Raw genomic sequence first — 22,376 nt, forward strand, 5'->3', positions numbered from 1 at the left:
TAAATAAATGAAGTTGGTTTCATGTAAACTGCTGAGAATCTATTGGGTTGTCAGGAAAAAAACCAGCTGGCTCGTTAACAACCTTCAGGCTGGGGATAATCTACCTACCACCACCTGTTCTGGGTGATGTCGTGAAAGTGCAGTCATTGCAAGGTTGTTCGACTCTCCGTATTTACTTCATCATGTTATTATTTGTGTTTAATTACCTATTGCATGACACCTGCCAAAAACTTTCCATCATTAATGCTGCATATCTTCTTCTTTCATATGCAGCACAAGGCTGCGGGGTGGCATCGTTGGCTGAGGGTGCCGCTGTGCTGCTGATGCAGTGCCCTCTGTATGTCAGGGCAGCAATTTGTAATTTGATCAGGTTGCCGGCGATAGCTCGCCTACTCTTCGCGTTGGACACCAACCCATGCCGGCAGGCGGGACGCCCAGTTTAACGTCCATCTGCGGGATGTATCACACATTGATGAATCGCCCTGCCTGTGAAACATCAGGATGACATTTTATAGCTGGGTTGGGATTTAACCCAGACTAGACGGCTTAGAGGTGAGCTTGCATATTTTTAGGCCATCTTGTCAGCCAAATGCTGCATATAATACGTGCAAGTTCAACTTTCAGCTGCTTGTAAACTAACAACCCCAATTAATGAGCAATGTTTATTGATAATCCTGAAATACAATGTATATAAAGGATGATGAGATGCATTTCATAAAACAAGTTCCATATGTAAAAACCTTAATTTATTTATTTAATTTGTGTGCCATACGTAAAAACAACTTCAGAAAGATCATTCCATAATCAAGGGAACAGATGTAATTACTTACTGATGTGAACATTGTTTCAGACCATAGCATGTGGTGAATGCTGTTGTAAAATAAAGTATTGCAGTAACTGAAATATGCCATTGGATTTGCTTGAAGCAATGTGATGGTGATATGGAATATTTATTGTAAATTGTAAACAAAAAATGAGGCTCATCCATGAGTCTCGACTGGAAATAAATAATGAAAGTGAATTGCTACATAAGTATGGGTCACTATGATGTGTACTTGGTGAAGCAGCTAAGCAAATTTCTGGGCTTTTGATGCTCCAGTTTGATAATAAAATGATCAATTTGGTTTCCTTCCTTCCTCAAAATATTGATTTATCGCTATCTGATGTCTCTCTGACTTTGTTTTTTTTCATCCTTTTTGTTATATATATATGTATATTTTATTTGGCTGGCAGGATGGCCTAGAGGTACACACACTCACCTCGAAGCGGTCCAGCTGAGGTTTGAATCCCAACCTAGCTATAAACTGTCATCCTGGTGTTTCACAGGTAGTCTGATTCATCAATGTCTGTGCCGTCCCTCTAATGGACGTTAAATGGGCGTCCTGTCTGCCAGCATTATTTGGTGGACATTAATGATCCTACGGTGTCCTTCCTGAAGAGTAGGTGAGCTATCACCGACACCGTGATCAAATTACAAATTCCTGCCCTCACCTCCTGATTTGAGTGGTCTCCAAACAGGATTTTAGCCAAGTAACCATTTCGGAAGCACCAACGCTCTACATAGGGCAGCACCAACTCTCCAATGTTTCAGTAGCACCAACGCTCTGTACATGATGATAATGATGATGATGATATTTTTATTTCTCTCTACCTCTTCCCTCTTCCCATCTTTTTCCAGTGTCACATAGCCTGAAATACTACAAGGAAGAGATTGTGGTCATTGTATTGGCTTCCCTGTGCTCTTTAGCCATGGTCGTTGCTGCTGGATTCTTAGCGTTTCGTGTTTGCACCAGTAAGTTCAGTCAAAGTGAATCTGAGAATTGTGAGGAGTTGGACTGTGAATCTGAGAACGAATTACCTAAGGATTGTAAAAATGTTTGTATGAAGGTAATGAAGCACACAAAACCTTAACAAGTTGTTACTCACAGTATTACTCTTGGGTCCATGATGGTTTTACGTGTTTAGACTCTAATGGCCTATCCTACAATTTGTTTCAAATCTTACCATACAATTACTAAGCATTATTAACACTCATACTGCAATTATGGCAAAATTGTATCATATTATTACCCTCGCCAGAGGAGAGGGTATTGCATTTGAGTCCGTTTGTTTGTTTGTCTGTTTGTTTGTCTGTTTGTCCGCACAGAATAAATATGATTATCTCTGCAACCGTTAGTCCGATCGACAGGAAATTTTCACCACAGGTGCAACTCCACCTGTAGAATGTTTTAATGTTGATTAGACGTCATAGGTCATGTGTGAGAAGCTGCATGTGTGATCTGCATGCATTATGCTGCATGTGTGAGAAGTGTTATGATTTATGGGAGTGAGACATGGGTAATGAACGTAGAGCAGCAACGAAGGTTGGAAAGGGTGGAAATGCGAATGATTCGATGGATGTGCGGAGTATCGTTGAGGAAGATGTGCGGAAGACAAATGATGAATTGCGAAAGATGATGGGAATAGAGCCTGTGATTTATGCTGTGAAGAGAAACAGGTTGAGATGGTTTGGTCATGTGTTGAGGAATTATGAAAGTGACTGGTTGAGAAGAGTGATGGAAATGAATGTAGAAGGACGTAGAGGACGGGGAAGACCGAGAAAGACTTGGCTAAAGATGGTGGAAGAAGAAATGCGGGCAAGGGGGTTAGCAAGGGGAGATGCAGAAAATAGGGCAAAATGGGGAAGATTGACATGGGGACCGCAAGGCTAACCCCCGCTCTCGTAGGGAAAATGGCCTTAAAATGCCTGTTGTTTGTTTTTGTCGACGTCATAGGTCATGTGGTTCGGCCGCCATCTTGGAAAAACCGATAAACTTTGCACCTCTACATCTCCGAAAGCGCTGAATAGAAAAAAATCGAGACATGGGTCATTGTAAAGAACTCTCCATGGGGAATAAAATATGTTAATGATGTCATAGGTGCCTCCATTATGACGTCATAATTCGACAAGTACAAAACTTCATCCGATGAAGATGAAATTTCTTGAGCATATTCTAGGAATAAATTAGTTTAGAAAAAAAAAAAAATGACGTAATTGGTCACGTGGTTCGGCCGCCATATTTGTTTTAACACATAAGCCTTAAAAACAACTGAAAATACATCCTGGCGAGGGTTGGCAATCTCGGATTGCTCTTTTTGATCAGACCGATCAGACTAATAACCATTGTCCCGGTCGAATTATGGTATCATAATTAAGGGACCAATGACGTCATCATTAACAACACTTATTCCCCATGCGGAGTTTTTAACCTTGAGCCACGTTTCGATTTTTCCATGGAGTGGTTTTGGAGATATAGAGGTGCAACTGTTTTTTTTTTTTTCCAAGATGGCAGCTGCACCACGTGACCGATGACGTCCTAATTATGAATAAAAAATTATACAGGTGGAGGTGCTCCTATGGTAAAATTTTGTGGCAATCGGACCAACGTTTGCTGAGAAAATGAATTTTGAAAATGCCGACACGTACGCCACACGTACGCCACACGCACGCCAAACGTATGCCACATGCACGCCACATGCACACCACACGTACGTATGCAACCAAATGCCTAACCCTGCTTTTCGCTTTGTGAGCACAGGCTAACAACTGTATGTCACTTTATTGTGCGTAACAGGATTTCACGGTTTCAATTATTGTGGCGGTCCACAATTGCACATTTGCCAAAAGTATCATTCTCAAAGTCTCACTCCTGTAGAATGTCAACAACTAAAACAATATCAGCTTCCTGTAGGTCACCATTCAGACACGAGCAATTTTATCTTTTTAAAGCCACGTCCACCTCAACATTGATCTCATCACAACATCAGTAAACCAAAACTTCCACCTGACGAGGTACAACGTCAGTAACATGTCAACATCTAACACCGGTGTGTATCAACAAATAATCACATTCACTCTTTAAGACTCACCATTTCACCAGCTCCTTTACTAGTACCATGTTTGTTTTTCATGGTAGGTTTTGTTATCTATTTATTTATCCATGAACATGGGGTAGTTACCAATCACCCATCCAAACATGGGGTAGCTACTAATCTCCCATCTAAACATGGGGTAGATACTATCCACCCATCCAAACATGGTGTAGCTACTAGCCACCCATCCAAACATGAGGTAGCTACTATCCACCCATCCAAACATGTGGTAGCTACTATCTACCCATCCAAACATGGGGTAGCTACTAACCACCCATCTAAACATGGGGTAGCTACTATCCACCCATCCAAACATGAGGTAGCTACTATCCACCCATCCAAACATGAGGTAGCTACTATCCACCCATCCAAACATGTGGTAACTATTATCCACCCATCCAAACATGGGGTAGCTACTATCCACCCATCCAAACATGGGGTAGCTACTATCCACCCATCCAAACATGGGGTAGCTACTATCCACCCATCCAAACATGGGGTAGCTACTATACACCCATCCAAACATGGGATAGCTACTATCCACCCATCCAAACATGAGGTAGCTACTATCCACCCATCCAAACATGAGGTAGCTACTATCCACCCATCCAAACATGGGGTAGCTACTATCCACCCATCCAAACATGGGGTAGCTACTATCCACCCATCCAAACATGGGGTAGCTACTATCCACCCATCCAAACATGAGGTAGCTACTATCCACCCATCCAAACATGAGGTAGCTACTATCCACCCATCCAAACATGGGGTAGCTACTATCCACCCATCCAAACATGGGGTAGCTACTATCCACCCATCCAAACATGGGGTAGCTACTATCCACCCATCCAAACATGGGGTAGCTACTATCCACCCATCCAAACATGGGGTAGCTACTATCCACCCATCCAAACATGAGGTAGCTACTATCTACCCATCCAAACATGAGGTAGCTACTAGCCACCCATCCAAACATGAGGTAGCTACTATCTCCAAACATGTGGTAGCTACTATCTACCCATCCAAACATGGGGTAGCTAATAACCACCCATCTAAACATGGGATAGCTACTATCCACCCATCCAAACATGAGGTAGCTACTATCCACCCATCCAAACATGTGGTAGCTACTATCCACCCATCCAAACATGAGGTAGCTACTATCCACCCATCCAAACATGGGGTAGCTACTATCCACCCATCCAAACATGAGGTAGCTACTATCCACCAATCCAAACATGGGGTAGCTACTATCCACCCATCCAAACATGAGGTAGCTACTATCCACCCATCCAAACATGAGGTAGCTACTATCCACCCATCCAAACATGGGGTAGCTACTATCCACCCATCCAAACATGGGGTAGCTACTATCCACCCATCCAAACATGAGGTAGCTACTATCCACCCATCCAAACATGAGGTAGCTACTATCCACCCATCCAAACATGGGGTAGCTACTATCCACCCATCCAAACATGAGGTAGCTACTATCCACCCATCCAAACATGAGGTAGCTACTATCCACCCATCCAAACATGGGGTAGCTACTATCCACCCATCCAAACATGAGGTAGCTACTATCCACCCATCCAAACATGTGGTAGCTACTATCCACCCATCCAAACATGAGGTAGCTACTATCCACCCATCCAAACATGGGGTAGCTACTATCCACCCATCCAAACATGGGGTAGCTACTATCCACCCATCCAAACATGTGGTAGCTACTATCTACCCATCCAAACATGGGGTAGCTACTAACCACCCATGCAAACATGGGGTAGCCTCTATCCACCCATCCAGACATGGGTTAACTACTATCCAAACATGGGGTAGCTTCTAACCACCCATGCAAACATGAGGTACAGTGCATTCAGAAAGTATTCAGACCCCTTCACTTTTTTCACATTTTCTTATGTTGCAGCCTTATGCTGAAATCGTTTAAATTCATTTTTTCCCTCATCAATCTACACTCAATACCCCATAATGACAAAGAGAAAACAGGATTTTAGAAAGTTTTGCAAATTTATTAAAAAGAAAAAACTGAAATATCACATTTACATAAGTATTCATACCCTTTGCTATGACACTTGAAATTTAGCTCAGGTTCCTCACATTTCTCTTGATCATCTTTGAGATGTTTCGACACCTTGATTGGAGTCCACCTGTGGTAAATTCAATTGATTGGACATGATTTGGAAAGGCACACACCTGTCTATATAAGGTCTGACAGCTGACAATGCATATCAGAGTAAAAACCAAGCCATGAGGTGGAAGGAACTGCCTGCAGAGCTCAGAGACAGGATTGTGTCGAGGCACAGATCTGGGAAAGCCTAGAAAAAAATCTCTGCTGCATTGAAGGTTCCCAAGAGCACAGTGGCCTCCATAATTCTTATATGGAAGAAGTTTGGAACAACCAGGACTCTTCCTAGAGCTGGCCGCCCGGCCAAACTGAGCAATCGGGGGAGAAGGGCCTTGGTAATAGAGGTGACAAAGAACCTGATGGTCACTCTGGCTGAGCTCCAGAGATCCTGTGTGGAGATGGGAGAAATTTCCAGAAGGACAACCATTACTGCAGCACTCCACCGATCTGGGCTTTATTGGCAGAGTGGCCAGACGGAAGCTTCTCCTCAGTGAACGACACATGAAAGCCCACTTGGAGTTTGCAAAAAAAGCACCTAAAGGACTCTCAGACTGTGCGAAACAAGATTCTTTGGGCTTTCATGTGTCGTTCACTGAGGAGAAGCTTCCGTCTGGCCACTCTGCCATAAAGCCCAGATCGGTGGAGTGTTGCAGTGATGGTTGTCCTTCTGGAAATTTCTCCCATCTCCACACAGGATCTCTGGAGCTCAGCCAGAGTGACCATCGGGTTCTTGGTCACCTCCATTACCAAGGCCCTTCTCCCCCGATTGCTCAGTTTGGCCGGGCGGCCAGCTCTAGGAAGAGTCCTGGTTGTTCCAAACTTCTTCCATTTAAGAATTATGGAGGCCACTGTGCTCCTGGGAACCTTCAATGCAGCAGAGATTTTTTTGTAGGCTTCCCCAGATCTGTGCTTCGACACAATCCTGTCTCTGAGCTCTGCAGGCATTTCCTTCAACCTCATGGCTTGGTTTTTGCTCTGATATGTATTGTCAGCTGTGAGACCTTATATAGACAGGTGTGTGTCTTTCCAAATCATGTCCAATCAATTGAATTTATCACAGGTGGACTCCAATCAAGGTGTAGAAACATCTCCAAGATGATCAAGAGAAATGGGAGGCACCTGAGCTAAATTTCAAGTGTCATAGCAAAGGGTGTGAATACTTAACGTAAAATGGGGGTGAATAGAGACAGCAAGGTGAATAGGGACACAAACTGAAAAAAGTTTGGAAACTTTTTTCGCTGAAAATTGATAACCACACTGATTTGTTGATATTTGGGTTGAAAGTGTTCTCTTGTTTTTTTAAAAAGCAACTTATAGTCCCTATTAACCCCATATATGGGTTAAATAGGAATAAATAGGATTTTTATGGCTGTCCCTATTCACCCCGTTTTACGGGTGAATCGGGACAGTCACTAATACAAAAAAATAAATAATCAAGAAACAATCCTGAGTTTCCAACTTATTGCTAAATTGATAGCTCAGATGGATGCACATAATATGCACCCATAATATAAACCACAGTGCCAATGAAAAAAAAAATGGGATGATAAGTTTCTCCAAACTCCCTATTTCTTGATTATTATTTTTTTGTATTAGTGACTGTCCCTATTCACCCGTAAAACGGTGTGAATAGGGACAGCCATAAAAATCATATTTATTCCTATTTAACCCATATATGGGGTTAATAGGGACTATAAGTTGCTTTTTAAAAAAACAAGAGAACATTTTCAACCCAAATATCAACAAATCAGTATGGTTATCAATTTTCAGCGAAAAAAGTTTCCGAACTTTTTCAGTTTGTGTCCCTATTCACCTTGCTATCCCTATTTACCCCATTTTACGGTATGTAAATGTGATATTTCAGTTTTTTTCTTTTTAATAAATTTGCAAAACTTTCTAAAATCCTGTTTTCTCTTTGTCATTATGGGGTATTGAGTGTAGATTGATGAGGGAAAAAATGAATTTAAACGATTTCAGCATAAGGCTGCAACATAACAAAATGTGAAAAAAGTGAAGGGGTCTGAATACTTTCTGAATGCACTGTAGCTACCTTCCACCCATCCAGACATGGGGTAGCTACTAACCAAACATGGGGTAGCTACTAACCACCCTTTATTCTCTATCTGGCAGTTCAAACTGCCATTTTGCCAGTTGATTTTGCGTTTATTGTACATCAACTGCCCATGACATTGTTGCAAAAGCCTTCTGTTACTCTGTGGTTCTGGCCCAATCTATGAAAATCCCAACTTGGATTTTTGGAAAAGGAATGTCCTTCCTCCTGGTCCTGGTATAAATTGCCTTTCCCTCCAACCGCTCCTGTATCTGCTCTAGTTGGCTCCTTTCATCATGTTCTTGTGAAAGACATTAACTCTCTGGCTATAGTTTGCTTGCCACAGAGTCTGGCAGTTCACTCAGGCCAATTGACAGTGTCTGCCATCTTCCCTCCCTCTAAAAAGACTGACCTTCAATCTCATTTGAATCTGATATTGACTCTGATGCCAAGTGCTTTCACAAAATATCTCTCTCCCCCCTCCTCCCACCCCTCTCCCTCACTCTTGTTCTATCACCCTCTTTTGCGTTCGCCTTTGTGTTCTCCTTTGTGCTCCCCTCTGCCCCCCCCTTTGTGCTCCCACTTCCTTTTGCACTCTCTTAATTTATTCACCTGATTATTACTTCTAAGTTGCTTTCCAACCATACCACTTTCATCATGTTGCCCTTTTTCTCTCTCTTGGCTTGTTTCTCCATGATCCTCGACTTCATTTCTAAATTATGATAAATGAGTTTGTGTAATGTTCTTACAGTCACGTGAAAAAGTAAGTACACCCGATGTAAAGTTTTGACTTTTTCAACACATTTCAACATACAGCTATTTGATCTTCATTTCAACAATATTGATAGATAAAGGTGATATAACATAACAAATATCATGAAACATTTACATTTTGTCGCCCATTCTATAATTTAAATAAACATAAATGCAAATTTCACATGTGGAAAAAGTAAGTACACCCTTGGCTCTAATAGGTGGTATTGCCCCCTTTGGCAGAAACAACCTCAAGGAGGCATTTCTTATAACTGTCTACTAGTCTCTGACATCGACTGGGAGAAATTTTTGCCCACTCCTCCATGCAGAATTCTTTCAGCTGTGCGATGTTTGAGGGGTTTCTTGCATGCACAGCTCATATCAAATCCCTCCACAACATCTTGATGGGATTTAGATCTGGGCTTTGACTTTTTTGTATACAGAATCGAGGCTCATGTAAGAGCTAACACATTGAACATGAAAACATGCACAGACACATAAAACATGCAATGAAGGGAACGGGAGACAAGAGGGGGAGAGAAGGAAGCACACAAGCACAACAACAGAAGGATACCAGGGACGTCGGTAGATCTGTGGAAGGGGGAGGGCTGGGGGAGGAGGGAGGGGTACACGTTATAAAGCAAATGAACACTTCTAGGAATTTCAGGAAAGAAGTTGGGGATTTAAAGAGGCGGAGTTTGGGTGTTTTAACAGGGGTAGAAAAGATCAAGATTTTGGATGGGGGAAGATAAGCGATGGTGGTGAACAGCTGTTTTAAAGACCTGGAGGGAGGGAGGATTGAAGAGAGTGTGGATCCTCAATCAACTGCCAAACAGATTCAAGCTAACATCATTCCAGAAACCTCCATTTCTTTCTTTTCAGCCATTCCTTGGTGGATTTACTGGTATGTTTAGGGTCATTGTCATGTTACAAGGTCCACCTTCAGTTGAGCTTCAACTTTCCGACAGATGGCCTCACATTATCCTCAAGCACCCTCTTGTACAATGAAGAATTAATGGTGGATTCTATGATGGTGAGCTGCCCAGGCCCAGATGCAGCAAAGCTGCCCCAAACCATAATATTTCCACCACCATGCTTTACAGTTGGTATCAGGTTCTTGTGGTCAAATGCTGTCTTTGGTTTTCGCCAAACATGTCTTCTGGTACTGTGGCCAAATAGCTCTACCTTTGACTCATCTGTCCAGAGCACATTGTTCCAGACGTGCTGGTCTTTGCCGAGGTGTTCATTGGCAAACTTTAGTCTTGCCCTGATGTTCTTTCTGGACAGCAAAGGTTTCCTACTCGCACACCTCCCATGTAGATCAAATTTGTGCAGCCTCTTTCTAATAGTAGACTCGTGCACTTTGACGTCAACAGTGGCAAGAGCTACCTGTAGGTCCCATGATGACATTCTGGGGTTCTTAGAGACTTCTTTCAGCGTCTTGCGGTTTGCTCTTGGGCTGAACTTGCTGGGGCGGCCTGGCCTGAACAAGTTAGCAGTTGTTTGGAATCTTCTCCACTTGTAGATCATCTTCCGGACAGTCGAATGATTGATTTCAAATTGTTTGGAGATCTTTTTAAATCCCTTCCCAGACTCGTAGGCATCTATAACCTTCTTTCTGAAGGCCTCAGAGAGCACTTTTGATCTCGGCATGGTGACGCCGCACACTTCAACAACAAAGAGCAAACCAAACTAAATGGCTGAGGTTTAAATAAGACAGGTTCCTCCAAGATCCTCTCTAACGATGTTCTCATCATTTGCACCTGAGCTGGTGCACCTGATTCAAATTTTAGGTATTTGAAGTAGTGATAAATGTAGGTGTGTACTTACTTTTTCCACATGCAAAATTTGCATTTATGTTTATTTAAATTATACAATGGACTACAAAATGTAAATGTTTCATGATATTTGTTATATTATATCACCTTTATCTATCAATATTGTAGAAATGAAGATCAAATAGCTGTATGTTGAAATATGTTGAAAAAGTCAAAACTTTGCATGGGGTGTACTTACTTTTTCATGTGACTGTATATATTATGTTTGTGGAAGCAGTTGTTTAATCTGACTCCTATCCCTTCTGCATTATTTGTATAATTGCAGGTAACAGAAAGGCAGGTTTTCACAGCATTGGACTTATTGAGGCCCCACTGCAGGAATCCACATTTGATCTGGACAGCCTCAAACTCATGCAGGTATTGCAGTGATCCTTTTATATAGGCCTTGGCCTTGGCACAGTCATTATTTAACTTCCATGCTTTGGTGAATAAAATGCATACTAAGGATTGTGTGTGGAGAGTGAAAGTACACGTGTTGTTGCACCATTGCAGGTGATTGGGCATGGGCGTTACAGCTCGGTGCTGCGTGGATCTTTAGATGAGCAACCGGTAGCCGTGAAGATTGTACCCACTGCCTATCGGCATTACTATTTGAATGAGCGTGATGTATACCGACTGCCCCTCATGGAACATGAATCACTCGCTCGTCTAGTCACCGCTGAGGAGCGGCTGTCGCCAGAAGGCCATCACGAGTACTTGCTCATCCTTGACTATTACCCTCAGGTAAGTTCAAGCCAAGTAGATTCTGAAAGTTTGCTCGAACTGCAACGTGTGAATCAATCAATCGATCTTTTGGATGCCTTTATTTTCAAAGTTTCTATTTCTCCTTTTTAGATCTCTCGATTAGTGCTCTTTTTGATAGTTACTCAGAGCAAATGGTCCTTCAGCAGTTGTATGAAAGTTTTTATCGCGGTTCCACACACAAACAAATTCTGTTGAAGTTCAGTGTCCAGAAACATCGGTCACATTTGCTCTATTTTTCCAAGTTTTGTGTCGCTCTATGGACTGGTTTCCTCTGACAAAGGAAAAGGGAATGTGAGAGGTCTGGTTTTGGATTAGCTTGCGACATGATCCAACAATAATCTTTTGTGAGATGAGGCTGGCTTGCTGTCCAGATAATTTGTATGCTTTGTTAACTGTTCAGAATACAAAGCTGAGTTATAAGCACTGCATGATTTGCTGGGTTTTTGCCTGAAAAATGTATTAATAGCATATTGTGGAAAGAATAAAGAAGTTTTTAGTGCTGCAAATTGTTTCACTTTAAATGGGTGTTGTACACCGCTCCTTTCCTATTCCATCTCCAGGTGCTACATGACATGTGCCAAAAGGGAGTACTCAGTTTTCACAACGTTTGTTTGTTGTACAACGCTCCTTTCCTTTGCCATCTCCAGGCGCTGCATAACGTCATTGCCAGGCACCGAAGGGGGCCCGGCAATGACGCACACTGAAAGGGAGTACTCAGTTTTCACTCCGGTTGTTTGATTTCTTGTTACTTGGCAAAACGTTTTTTTTTTTTTGCAAGTATGTTGATCGTGTGTGTGTGTGTGTGTGTGTGTGTGTGTGTGTGTGTGTGTGTGTTAATGTGTTGTTTGTGTGTGTGTGTGTTGTGTGTGTGTGTGTGTGTGTGTGTTGTTTGTGTGTGTGTGTGTGTTGCTTGTGTGTGTGTGTGTTGTTTGTGTGTGTGTGTTGTTTGTGTTTGTCCGCTCACTTATACTTGCCTGCAGGTCACAATTTCAAACTGATCTTCACGAAACTTCACCAAATGGTAGATTTTGTGGTCCGACAAAATCCTATATATTTTTGAGGTCAAAAGGTCAACATAGGCCAAAGGTCAACCACTTTTTTTCCAATTTCTAAAATCCTCAATTTTCATCCGATTGACTTGGAATTTGAATCAGATTTTCATATCAGCGAACTGAATTCAACCACCAACTATTTTTGAGGTCAGCATAGGCCAAAAGGTCAACATAGGCCAAAGGTCAACAACAATTTCTAATTTCTAAAATCCTCAATTTTCATCAGATTGACTTGAAAATTGAATGGGATTTACAAATCAGGTAACTGAATTCAACCAACTATTTTTGAGGTCAACATAAGTCACAAGGTCAACATAGGCCAGAGGTCAACTACTTTTTTCGAATTTCTAAAATCCTCAATTTTCATCCGATTGACTTGAAATCTGAATAGGATTTGCATATCAGCTTACTGAAACCAACCACCAACTATTTTTGAGGTCAACATAGGCCAAAAGGTCAACATAGGCCAAATTTCTAAAATTGACAATTTTCATCCGATTAACTTAAACTTTGAAGACGATTTGCATATCAGGTCACTGAATTCTACCACAAATTATTTTTGAGGTCAAAAGGATGCCACTTTTGGCACTGAGTGCCATTCTACTTTGTTCTGTTTTGCCAAGTGTCGCTCTATGATTGATTTTTCATTTTCTTGTTTGTTTGTTGTACACCGCTCCTTTCCTATGCCATCTCTAGGCGCTGCATAACGTCATTGCCGGGCACCAAAGGAGGCTCGGCAATGACGCACGCTGAAAGGGAGTACTCAGTTTTCACTCTGGTTGTTTTCTTGCTTTCTTGTTTGTTTGTCCAGGCGATATCTCAGCCATCCTTTGAGCTAGAAGCTGAAATTTCGGCACAATAGTGATTAAGTACTTTGTCAAAAACAGTATTTTTTGTTTTTTGATTAATCAATTAATTGATGAGTTACTTACTTATTATCGATTTATTAAGTACTTTTACATTTCTTTTCTCTTCTGGGCATTATCTCAGGCACATTTTCAGTTAGGTAGCTGATATTTGGACATGACAATGACCAAGTGATTTGGCTGTAAAGGCTATTTTTGATTTATTGACTAATCAATTAATCGATTAATTATTTAATTATTCGATTAATGACAAAGTTAATTATTATTTTTAAGTTACAGATTCAGATGAAATGGTGGTGGTTTATGTGTTCTATTAGCCAACTCTCTTCCTCACTCTCCTTGCACTGCCCTCTCTCCTCCTCACCCCCAGGAGTACCTCTGGCTACGGCTTCCTCTCCGCTCCCACCTTTTGTTCATATGTGTTCTGTACCGTCCCCCAAACAGTGATGACTCCATCTACATTTCACTGTCTGACAACATGGACCAACTTCTATCCACTCATCCCAACTCTCTCTTCCTCATATGTGGTGACTTAAATTGTCATCATGCCACCTGGTTGGGTGTGGGTTCCTCTCTCACCAGTCATGGCACCTCAGCAAAGGACTTCTGTGACTCACTGGGATTGACACAATCTGTCAATTTCCCGACCCGGATCTCAGCCAATGGAGTATCTTCTCTTCTAGACTTGGTTATGACTAACTTCCCTGCTAATGTCTGCTGCTCTTCTTCTGCTCCAATCGGTTCCGGTTCTTCTGATCATGTGCTTGTCAAAGTGGACATCTCTCTGGCCATTCTCAGAGAGCCTCCTCAGCGTCGACGAGTCTGGCATTTCACTCAGGCCGACTGGGACGGTCTTCAAGCAGCCATCAATCGTCTGGATTGGTCTCCCATCTCCACTGCCTCTGACATCAATTCTTCCTGGGAATTCTTCCAAAGCAAACTGATCTCTCTCATGCACAGATTTATCCCATCTCGCCTTCAGTTGTCTTACCCTTCCTCCCGTCCATGGTACACTGAATCTTGTGGTGAGGCAGTTGCCCTGAAACAACTTGCCTTTGCCTCTTGGAAGGCTAATCCAACTGAAGGAAATCTCAGTTCCTTCCACCAAGCTCGGAACAAGTGTGTGTCTACCCTCAGGAGTGCCAGGAAGCACTATCTCTCCTCACTCAAGAATGAACTCTCAAACCTGTCTCCTTCCTCCAAATCCTGGTGGCGTCTGGTCAAATCCGTTTCTGGTGTTTGTTCCCCCTCCATCCCCTCCCTTACCTCAAATGGCCACACAGTTGACATCGCACGTGACAAAGCCGAGTGCCTCAACTCTGTGTTTGCCTCAAAATCCTTAGTCCCAAACCCATCTCTCTCTGTTCCCACCTTTCCCAGTCGAACCAAACTGCTCCTGGACTCTGTGACCTTCTCTCCTGACAAGGTGAAGGAGTTTTTGTCAAACCTCGACTCTGATTCTGCAACTGGACCAGATGGCATCAGCCCACGGGTCCTAAAATCCTGCTCTGCCGCTCTATCTCACCCTCTCTCTGTTCTTTTCACCCTATCCTTTGCTCAAGGTCATCTGCCAGCATCCTGGAAATCAGCAAACATTACCGCTTTACACAAAAAAGGTGCAAAAACAGATCCTTGCAACTACAGACCAATCAGCCTGCTCCCAATTATCAGCAAAGTCATGGAATCCATCATTGCTTCGGATATGAAATCTTTCCTCTTCTCCAATGGCTTGATCTCTGATCATCAATTTGGTTTCAGACCAGGTCACTCTACTCTGGACATGCTGCTTCTGCTGTCTCAACAATGGATGGAGGTCCTCAATGCCAAACAGGAAATCAGAGCTGTCTCCCTTATATCACGTGCCTTCGATACGGTCTGGCACCCAGCTCTGCTCACCAAACTCTCCTCCTATGGTATCCATGGAAATCTCCATGCATGGCTTGCGGACTTCCTCTCTGGTCGTAGTCAACGTGTGGCCCTGAATGGATTTCTCTCATCTCCCCTTCCCGTTCAGGCTGGAGTTCCCCAAGGCAGTGTGCTGGGCCCTGTGCTTTTTCTGGTCTTTATCAATTATCTCTCCGACTCTCTGGAAAATCCTCTGTATCTCTTTGCTGATGACTCCACTCTCTGCCGCTCCATTCCTCTTCCCTCAGATCGGCAGTCTGCAGCCTCCTCACTCTGTGAAGACCTGGACAAAATCACAGACTGGTCAAATATGTGGAACATGTCTTTCAATCCTGACAAATCTCACACTCTTACTATGTCTCTCCGAAAAGATCGACTGGACAACCCTCCCATCTACTTTCTCAACAATCCTCTCCAAGAAGTTCTGTCTCTCAAGCTTTTGGGTCTCACCATCTGCCATGATCTTTCTTGGGAAAACCACATTTCCAAGCTGGCCTCCAAAGCCAGTCGCCGACTGGGCATCCTCCGTCGTGCGAAGTCCTTCCTAGGCACACCTGAGCTCCTCACCACATACAAGGCTTTCATCCGCAGCTCAATGGAATACTGTTCTCCCCTATGGGCTGGTGCTCCTGCCTCACACCTGGCTCGGCTTCACGCTGTTGAAACCAAAGCATTCAGAATCATTGGAATCTCCCGCGATGAAGCTATCTCTGAGGGCCTTTCACTCACTCACCGCAGGCAGGTAGGTGGTCTTTCTGTCTTCTACCGACTCCTCTCCGGCCTTGCTCCCCCAGCTCTCTCTGTGCTCTGTCCCCCAAATATTCCTACAGGTCGCACAAGATCTGCCAGCCACCCTCTGATGGTTAAACTGCCGAAATCTCGGCTCTCTGCTCACCTTCACTCTTTCATTCCTCTTTTCTCCCGCCTCTGGAACAAACTCCCACACTCACTTCAATCACACTCCTCCCTCCAGGTCTTCAAAACAGCTGTTCACCACCATCTCTTATCTTCCCCCATCCAAAACCTTGATCTTTTCTACCCCCACTAATTCACCCCAGATCCACCTTGTTTGAAATTCAAACTTCTTTCCTGGAAGTCTTGGCAGTGTCCATATGTTTTATACCTCTCCCACCCCCCCCCTTCCCATGCCTCCCCCCCAAAGCCCTCTCCCTCCCACAGTTCTCTCGATGTCTCCATGTCTCTCGGTCCCTGCTCTCAAATGTTGTTTGTGTCCTTCCCCCTCTCTCCCCATCTTGTCTACCGCTCCCGATGTTATTTGTTTTGTGTGTCTGTTTGTCTTTCTGTGTGATTAATGTTCGCTCTTTCACGAGCCTCGATCTTGTATAGAAAAAAATAAAAAATAAAAAAATAAAAATAAATAGATTAATTATTTAATTTTTTTATGATTATTATATATTTATTTTCATTATTAATGATTTATTTATTTTCTTTCTCATTTTTTTTTTTTTTTTTTTGTATACTGAATCGAGGCTTGTGAAAGAGCTAACAGTTATTTCACAAACAAATCAACCAGACAAACAAAACACACAAAAAGAGGGAGCGGAAGACAAGATGGGGAGAGAAGGGGAAGCACACAACCACAACATTTGAGAGCAGGGAGAAGTGTGGGAGGGAGAGGGCTTGGGGGCAGGAGGCGTGGGAGGGGGGCACCTTTTGGCCAATATCTCAGGCACCTTTTGAGCTAGGAAGCTGAAATTTGGACATGACAATGACCAAGTGATTTGGCTCTAAAGGGTATTTTTGATTTATTGATTAATCAATGAATCGATTAATTATTTAATTATTTGATTACTAAATTATTGTTTTGAATTTCAATTACAGATTTGGGTGAAACGGTGGTGGTTTAGGTATTCTATTAGCCAATTGATTAATTATTTAATTATTTTATGATTATTATTTATTTATTTTCATTATTGATCATTTATTTATTTTCTTTCTCCTCTGGGCATTATCTCAGGCACCGTTTGAGCTAGGAAGCTGATATTTGGACATGACAATGACCAAGTGATTTGGCTGTAAAGGCTATTTTTGATTTATTGATTAATCAATTAATCGATTAATTATTTATTGATTAATAAATTGATTATTTAATTTTTTATTAATGACATTTCATTGAATTTCTAAAAGTTACATCTTCGGATGAAGCACTACTGGTTTAGTTATGCTATGAGCCAATTGATTAAGAAAACATTTTATGACAATCTTTTATTGATTTTAATTATGCAATTAATCAATCAATTATTGTGCATCTCTCCCTCCAAATACAATCTCTATGAGCTGCACGGCGGTGGTGCCCGGCAATGCCACGCTGGAGGATATTTAATTATTTGGCATGGGGGCGGTGTACTTTGAATGTTGGCTTAACGGTTAGGGTGCCGGCTTGGGGTCCCAGGATCCTGGGTTCGAATCCCGGTCGATCGCTAAATTAACACCAGGGGGGTTGACTCAGCCTGTCATCCTTCCGAGGTCGGCAAATTGAGTACCAGCTTGCTGGGATGAATGATCCCGGTGTGTACCCCGGTTTAGAATAGGTACACCGTATCCCTGCGCATCGTAAGAGGCGACTCAGGGTTGGCGCCAGGAAGGGCATCCGGCCATAAAAAAAACATTGCCTCAAACAGGGAACCATGATTGTCATGGGGCCCGCAAGGCTAACCCCTGCTCCAGTGGGGAAAATGGCCTTAAAACGATCATTCATTCATATATATTCAGAAAGTATTCAGACCCCTTCACTTTTTTCACATTTTGTTATGTTGCAGCCTTATGCTGAAATTGTTTCAATTCATTTTTCCCTCATCAATCTACACTCAATACCCCATAATGACAAAGAGAAAACAGGATTTTAGAAAGTTTTGCAAATTTATTTAAAAGAAAAAACTGAAATATCACATTGACATAAGTATTCAGACCCTTTGCTATGACACTTGAAATTTAGCTCAGGTGCCTCCCATTTCTCTTGATCATCTTTGAGATGTTTCTACACCTTGAATGGAGTCCACCTGTGGTAAATTCAATTGATTGCACATGATTTGGAAAGGCACACACCTGTCTATATAAGGTCTCACAGCTAACAATGCATATCAGAGCAAAAACCAAGCCATGAGGTCGAAGGAACTGCCTGCAGAGCTCAGAGACAGGATTGTGTCGAGGCACAGATTTGGGGAAGCCTACAGAAAATTCTGCTGCATTGAAAGTTCCCAAGAGCACAGTGGCCTCCATAATTCTTAAATGGAAGAAGTTTGGCATAACCAGGAGGACTCTTCCTAGAGCTGGCCGCCCGGCCAAACGGAGCAATCGGGGGAGAAGGGCCTTGGTAATAGAGGTGACCATGAACCCGATGGTCACTGGCTGAGCTCCAGAGATCCTGTGTGGAGATGGGAGAAACTTCCAGAAGGACAACCATCACTGCAACACTCCACCGATCTGGGCTTTATGGTAGAGTGGCCAGACGAAAGCCTCTCCTCAGTGAAAGACACATGAAAGCCCACAGAATCTTGTTTCTCACAGTCTGAGAGTCCTTTAGGTGTTTTATTGCAAACTCCAAGCTGACTTTCATGTATCTTTTCCAGAGTCCGTGAGATCATTGATGAAGATTAGGATTAGGAATAGGATGGGGCCTGGAACACTGCCTAATTGTACTCCAGCCTTGACAGGGAGAGGAGAAGAAAGGGTTCCGTTGAAAGCCACACATTGGTACAAGAGTGGAGAAAGTCAGTAAACCAAGAGTGGAGTTGGCCTTACATTAAAGACTTTGTGATAAAGGTCATGTGATGTGGATGTGTGCATAAAGCCTTTTATGAATTGTGTGAGCTTGGTAGTAAATTGCACTTGAGATGCTGCAGCTCACAGCTGTGGAATAAACCTTACAGCCGGCGTACATGGGAGGCAGGAAGCCAGGTGCCATGATGTCAGACTTATTTCCAGGGCCAAAGCAGGCTCAGACTTGATATTAAATGCAGAAAGTAATTTTGGTGTTGAGATGCTTTCCTGGAAAATGTCCGAAGAACTGATCTAATTTTCCTCAATCAGGTTTCCTGGGATAAGCCAGCAAGCATTATTGAATAGCAGTTGGAAATGCATTCTGAAATATTATATTTAAATACATTCTGCATGATGAATGGAGCCAACTGCTAGCTTGGATTTATTTAATGAAGGAATGTTTTGTGGTGAGCAGGGCTGTCTCAACTCCTTTCTATCCCACAATGCCTGTGATTGGATGACTGCTTGCAAGCTGGCATATTCAATGACTAAAGGCCTGGCGTTCTTGCATACAGAGGTGCAGCAGAATGGTATGTCAATTGCTGTTATTCATTGTAAATCTGTCTTTTCTAGTTTATTGGCTTATATGGAGGTTGGTTTATATTCCTGAGAGATGGATATGTACAGCCATGGCCAAAACTATTGGCACCCTTGCACTTTTTTCAAATAATGCACCATTTCTTCCAGAAAATTGTTGAAATCAAAATATATTTTGATATCCACATATGTATTTCTTTGGTTTGGAGTGGAACAAAACAAAAAAAAGCTGAAAAATTACTAAATATTAGCTTATTCCACACATGAATCCTAAAATGGCCAGGACAATATTATTGGCACCTTGAGAAGTTGTCAGAAATAGATTTCAAGCAGGTGATTCTCCTTTACTTTGGAACTGAACTCACCTGTGGTGAGTTGCAGGTGCCTGCAATATAAAAAATCACCCATTCAACCAGTTTGAATAGAGAAAAGGAGTCATTCTGCTGTTTTGTCTCACTGTATGTACTGCAATGATCATGGAGTCGAGAAAGAAAACCAGAGAATTGTCTGAGGAGGTCAGACACAAGATTGTAGCCAAGAATGGACAATGTCAAGGCTACAAGTCCATTTCCAGAGACCTTGATGTTCCCGTGTCCATCGTACGCAATGTTATCAGGAGGTTTAAGGCCCATGGCACTGTAGCCAACCTCCCTGGACGTGGCCGTAAGAGAAAACTTCATGGAAGATTGCAGCGAAGGATTGTTCGAATGGTTTGGGAAAGCACTTCAATCAACTGCCAAACAGATTCAAGCTGACCTTCAGACACAAGTTGCGACAGTTTCAACTCACACCATCCGTCGCCAACTCAACGAAAGGGGGTTCTATGGTAGGAGACCCAGGATGACTCCACTGCTGAGAGAGAGACATAAGAAAGCCCGACTGGAGTTTGCCAAAACACACCTGAACAAGCCAAAATCCTTCTGGGAGAATGTCCTGTGGACAGATGAGACCAAACTAGAGCTTTTTTCTTTAAAGCACATCATCTCTATGTTTACAGACAACAAAATGAAGCCTTTAAAGAAAATAACACCTTCGCTACAGTCAAACATGGAGGAGGTTCAGTGATGTTTTGGGGTTGCTGTGCTGCCTCTGGCACTGGGTACCTTGAATGTGTGAATAAAAAACCACCTTTAGAGGCCATTTTTCCCCGCAAGCGGGGGTTGGCCTTTTTCGGGCACCGTGGTTGTTGTTGTTTTTCGGTCCCCTTTTTGAAGCAATGTTTTACGGCCGGATGCCCTTCCTGCCGCCAACCCTGTTTGTCGCCTTTTACGACAAACAGGGAATTACCAGTGAACTGGTACTCAAATTAGCCGACCTCGGAAGGATGACAGGCTGAGTCAACCCCCCTGGCGTTAATTCAGTGATCGACCGGGATTCGAACCCAGGATCCTAGGATCCTAAGCTGGCACCCTAGCCGCTAAGCCAACGCCAGGCTCCCTACAGTCAAACATGGAGGAGTTTCAGTGATGTTTTGGGGTTGCTGTGCTGCCTCTGGCACTGGGTACCTTGAATGTGTGAATGGCATCATGAAATCAGGAGATTACCAAGGCATTTTGGAGCACAATGTTCAACCCAGTATCAGAAAGCTGGATCAAAGGACAATGACCCCAACACACACTTCAAAAAGCACCCAGGAATGGTTCAAGACAAAACGCTGGACTGTCCTGAAGTGGCCAGCAATGAGTCCAGATCTAAATCCCATTGAACACCTGTGGGGAGATCTGAAAACAGCAGTTGGGAGAAGGCACCCTTCAAATCTGGGAGAACTGGAGTAGTTTGCACAAGAAGAGTGGGTTCCTTTGTAATATTACCATTGTAATAAAATGTAATGTTATTACAATTACCATTGGTGTGACGAAATAAAACATCTTTAGTTATTTCATAAAAGCGACATTCTGTGGGGGAGGTGATGGATGTAGAGTGTGAATAAACACTGAATACAACCAGGGCTGAAAAGAACAAACAAATCACCGCTTTACATTTGCAGGCAAGTCATCCCCATAGTAGATGTCTGGGAAGGGATGCAGCCACGACCTCCGCCACAAGCAGGCAGACGAGAAGGTAGCAATTGATTTCTTTTAAAAAAAAGTTGATTTCTTCAGATTAATTTCCCTCAACTCTCCATCTCACAGGCAGCTGCGTCTTGTTGAGTTTGAAATGTTTGGCAGCGTTCACCTTAGGACAGGTGACCATTAGGTAGCAAGCTGGTAAAATAACATTTCCAGCATTCTATTGCAGAGTCGTAGCTGCTGCTGCTAAATCTGCAGAACCATGTTCCACACACACCAGAGCTTAATAATGTATGCTTAAAACCTGACGCACCTTGCCAGTCAAAGGCAAGAAAATCCTCTCTATCGTTGATCTCTCCGACTTCATTCTATATTGTCTTCATTAATGATCTCTCCGACTCTCTGGAAAATCCTCTATATCTCTTTGCTGATTACTCCACTCTCTGCCGCTCCATATGCAACCCTCAGATTGGCAGGCAGCAGCTTCTTCACTCTCTGCAGACCTGGACAATATCACAAACTGGTCAAACAAGTGGAACATGTCTTTCAATCCTGACAAATCTCACACTCTAACTTTGTCTCTCCGAAAAGACCGTCTGGACAACCCTCCCATCTACTTTCTGAACAATCCTCTTGAAGAAGTTCTGTCACTCAAGCTTTTGGGTCTCACTATCTGCCATGATCTTTCCTGAGAAAACCACATTTCCAAGCTGGCCTCCAAAGCCAGTTGCCGACTGGGCATCCTCCGTCATGCAAAGTCCTTTCTGGGCACACCTGAGCTCCT

At 42.9% G+C, this 22,376-nt stretch overlaps 1 protein-coding gene across 1 annotated transcript in view; it reads left to right on the plus strand.

Annotated features, from left to right (window-relative positions):
* The window catches only part of LOC137431848 (bone morphogenetic protein receptor type-2), a 136,845-nt gene that overhangs the window by 60,039 nt on the left and 54,430 nt on the right, over positions 1-22,376 (plus strand). Inside the window, exons 4-7 of the mRNA XM_068123607.2 lie at positions 1,679-1,792; positions 10,965-11,056; positions 11,192-11,422; positions 19,462-19,576. Of these exons, the coding sequence (XP_067979708.2) occupies positions 1,679-1,792; positions 10,965-11,056; positions 11,192-11,422; positions 19,462-19,576 (552 nt within the window). The remainder of the gene's footprint in view (positions 1-1,678; positions 1,793-10,964; positions 11,057-11,191; positions 11,423-19,461; positions 19,577-22,376) is intronic.

Source organism: Myxine glutinosa, chromosome 7 (assembly GCF_964187855.1).
Source record: "Myxine glutinosa chromosome 7, kmMyxGlut1.1, whole genome shotgun sequence".
Classification (NCBI taxonomy): Eukaryota; Metazoa; Chordata; class Myxini; order Myxiniformes; family Myxinidae; genus Myxine; species Myxine glutinosa.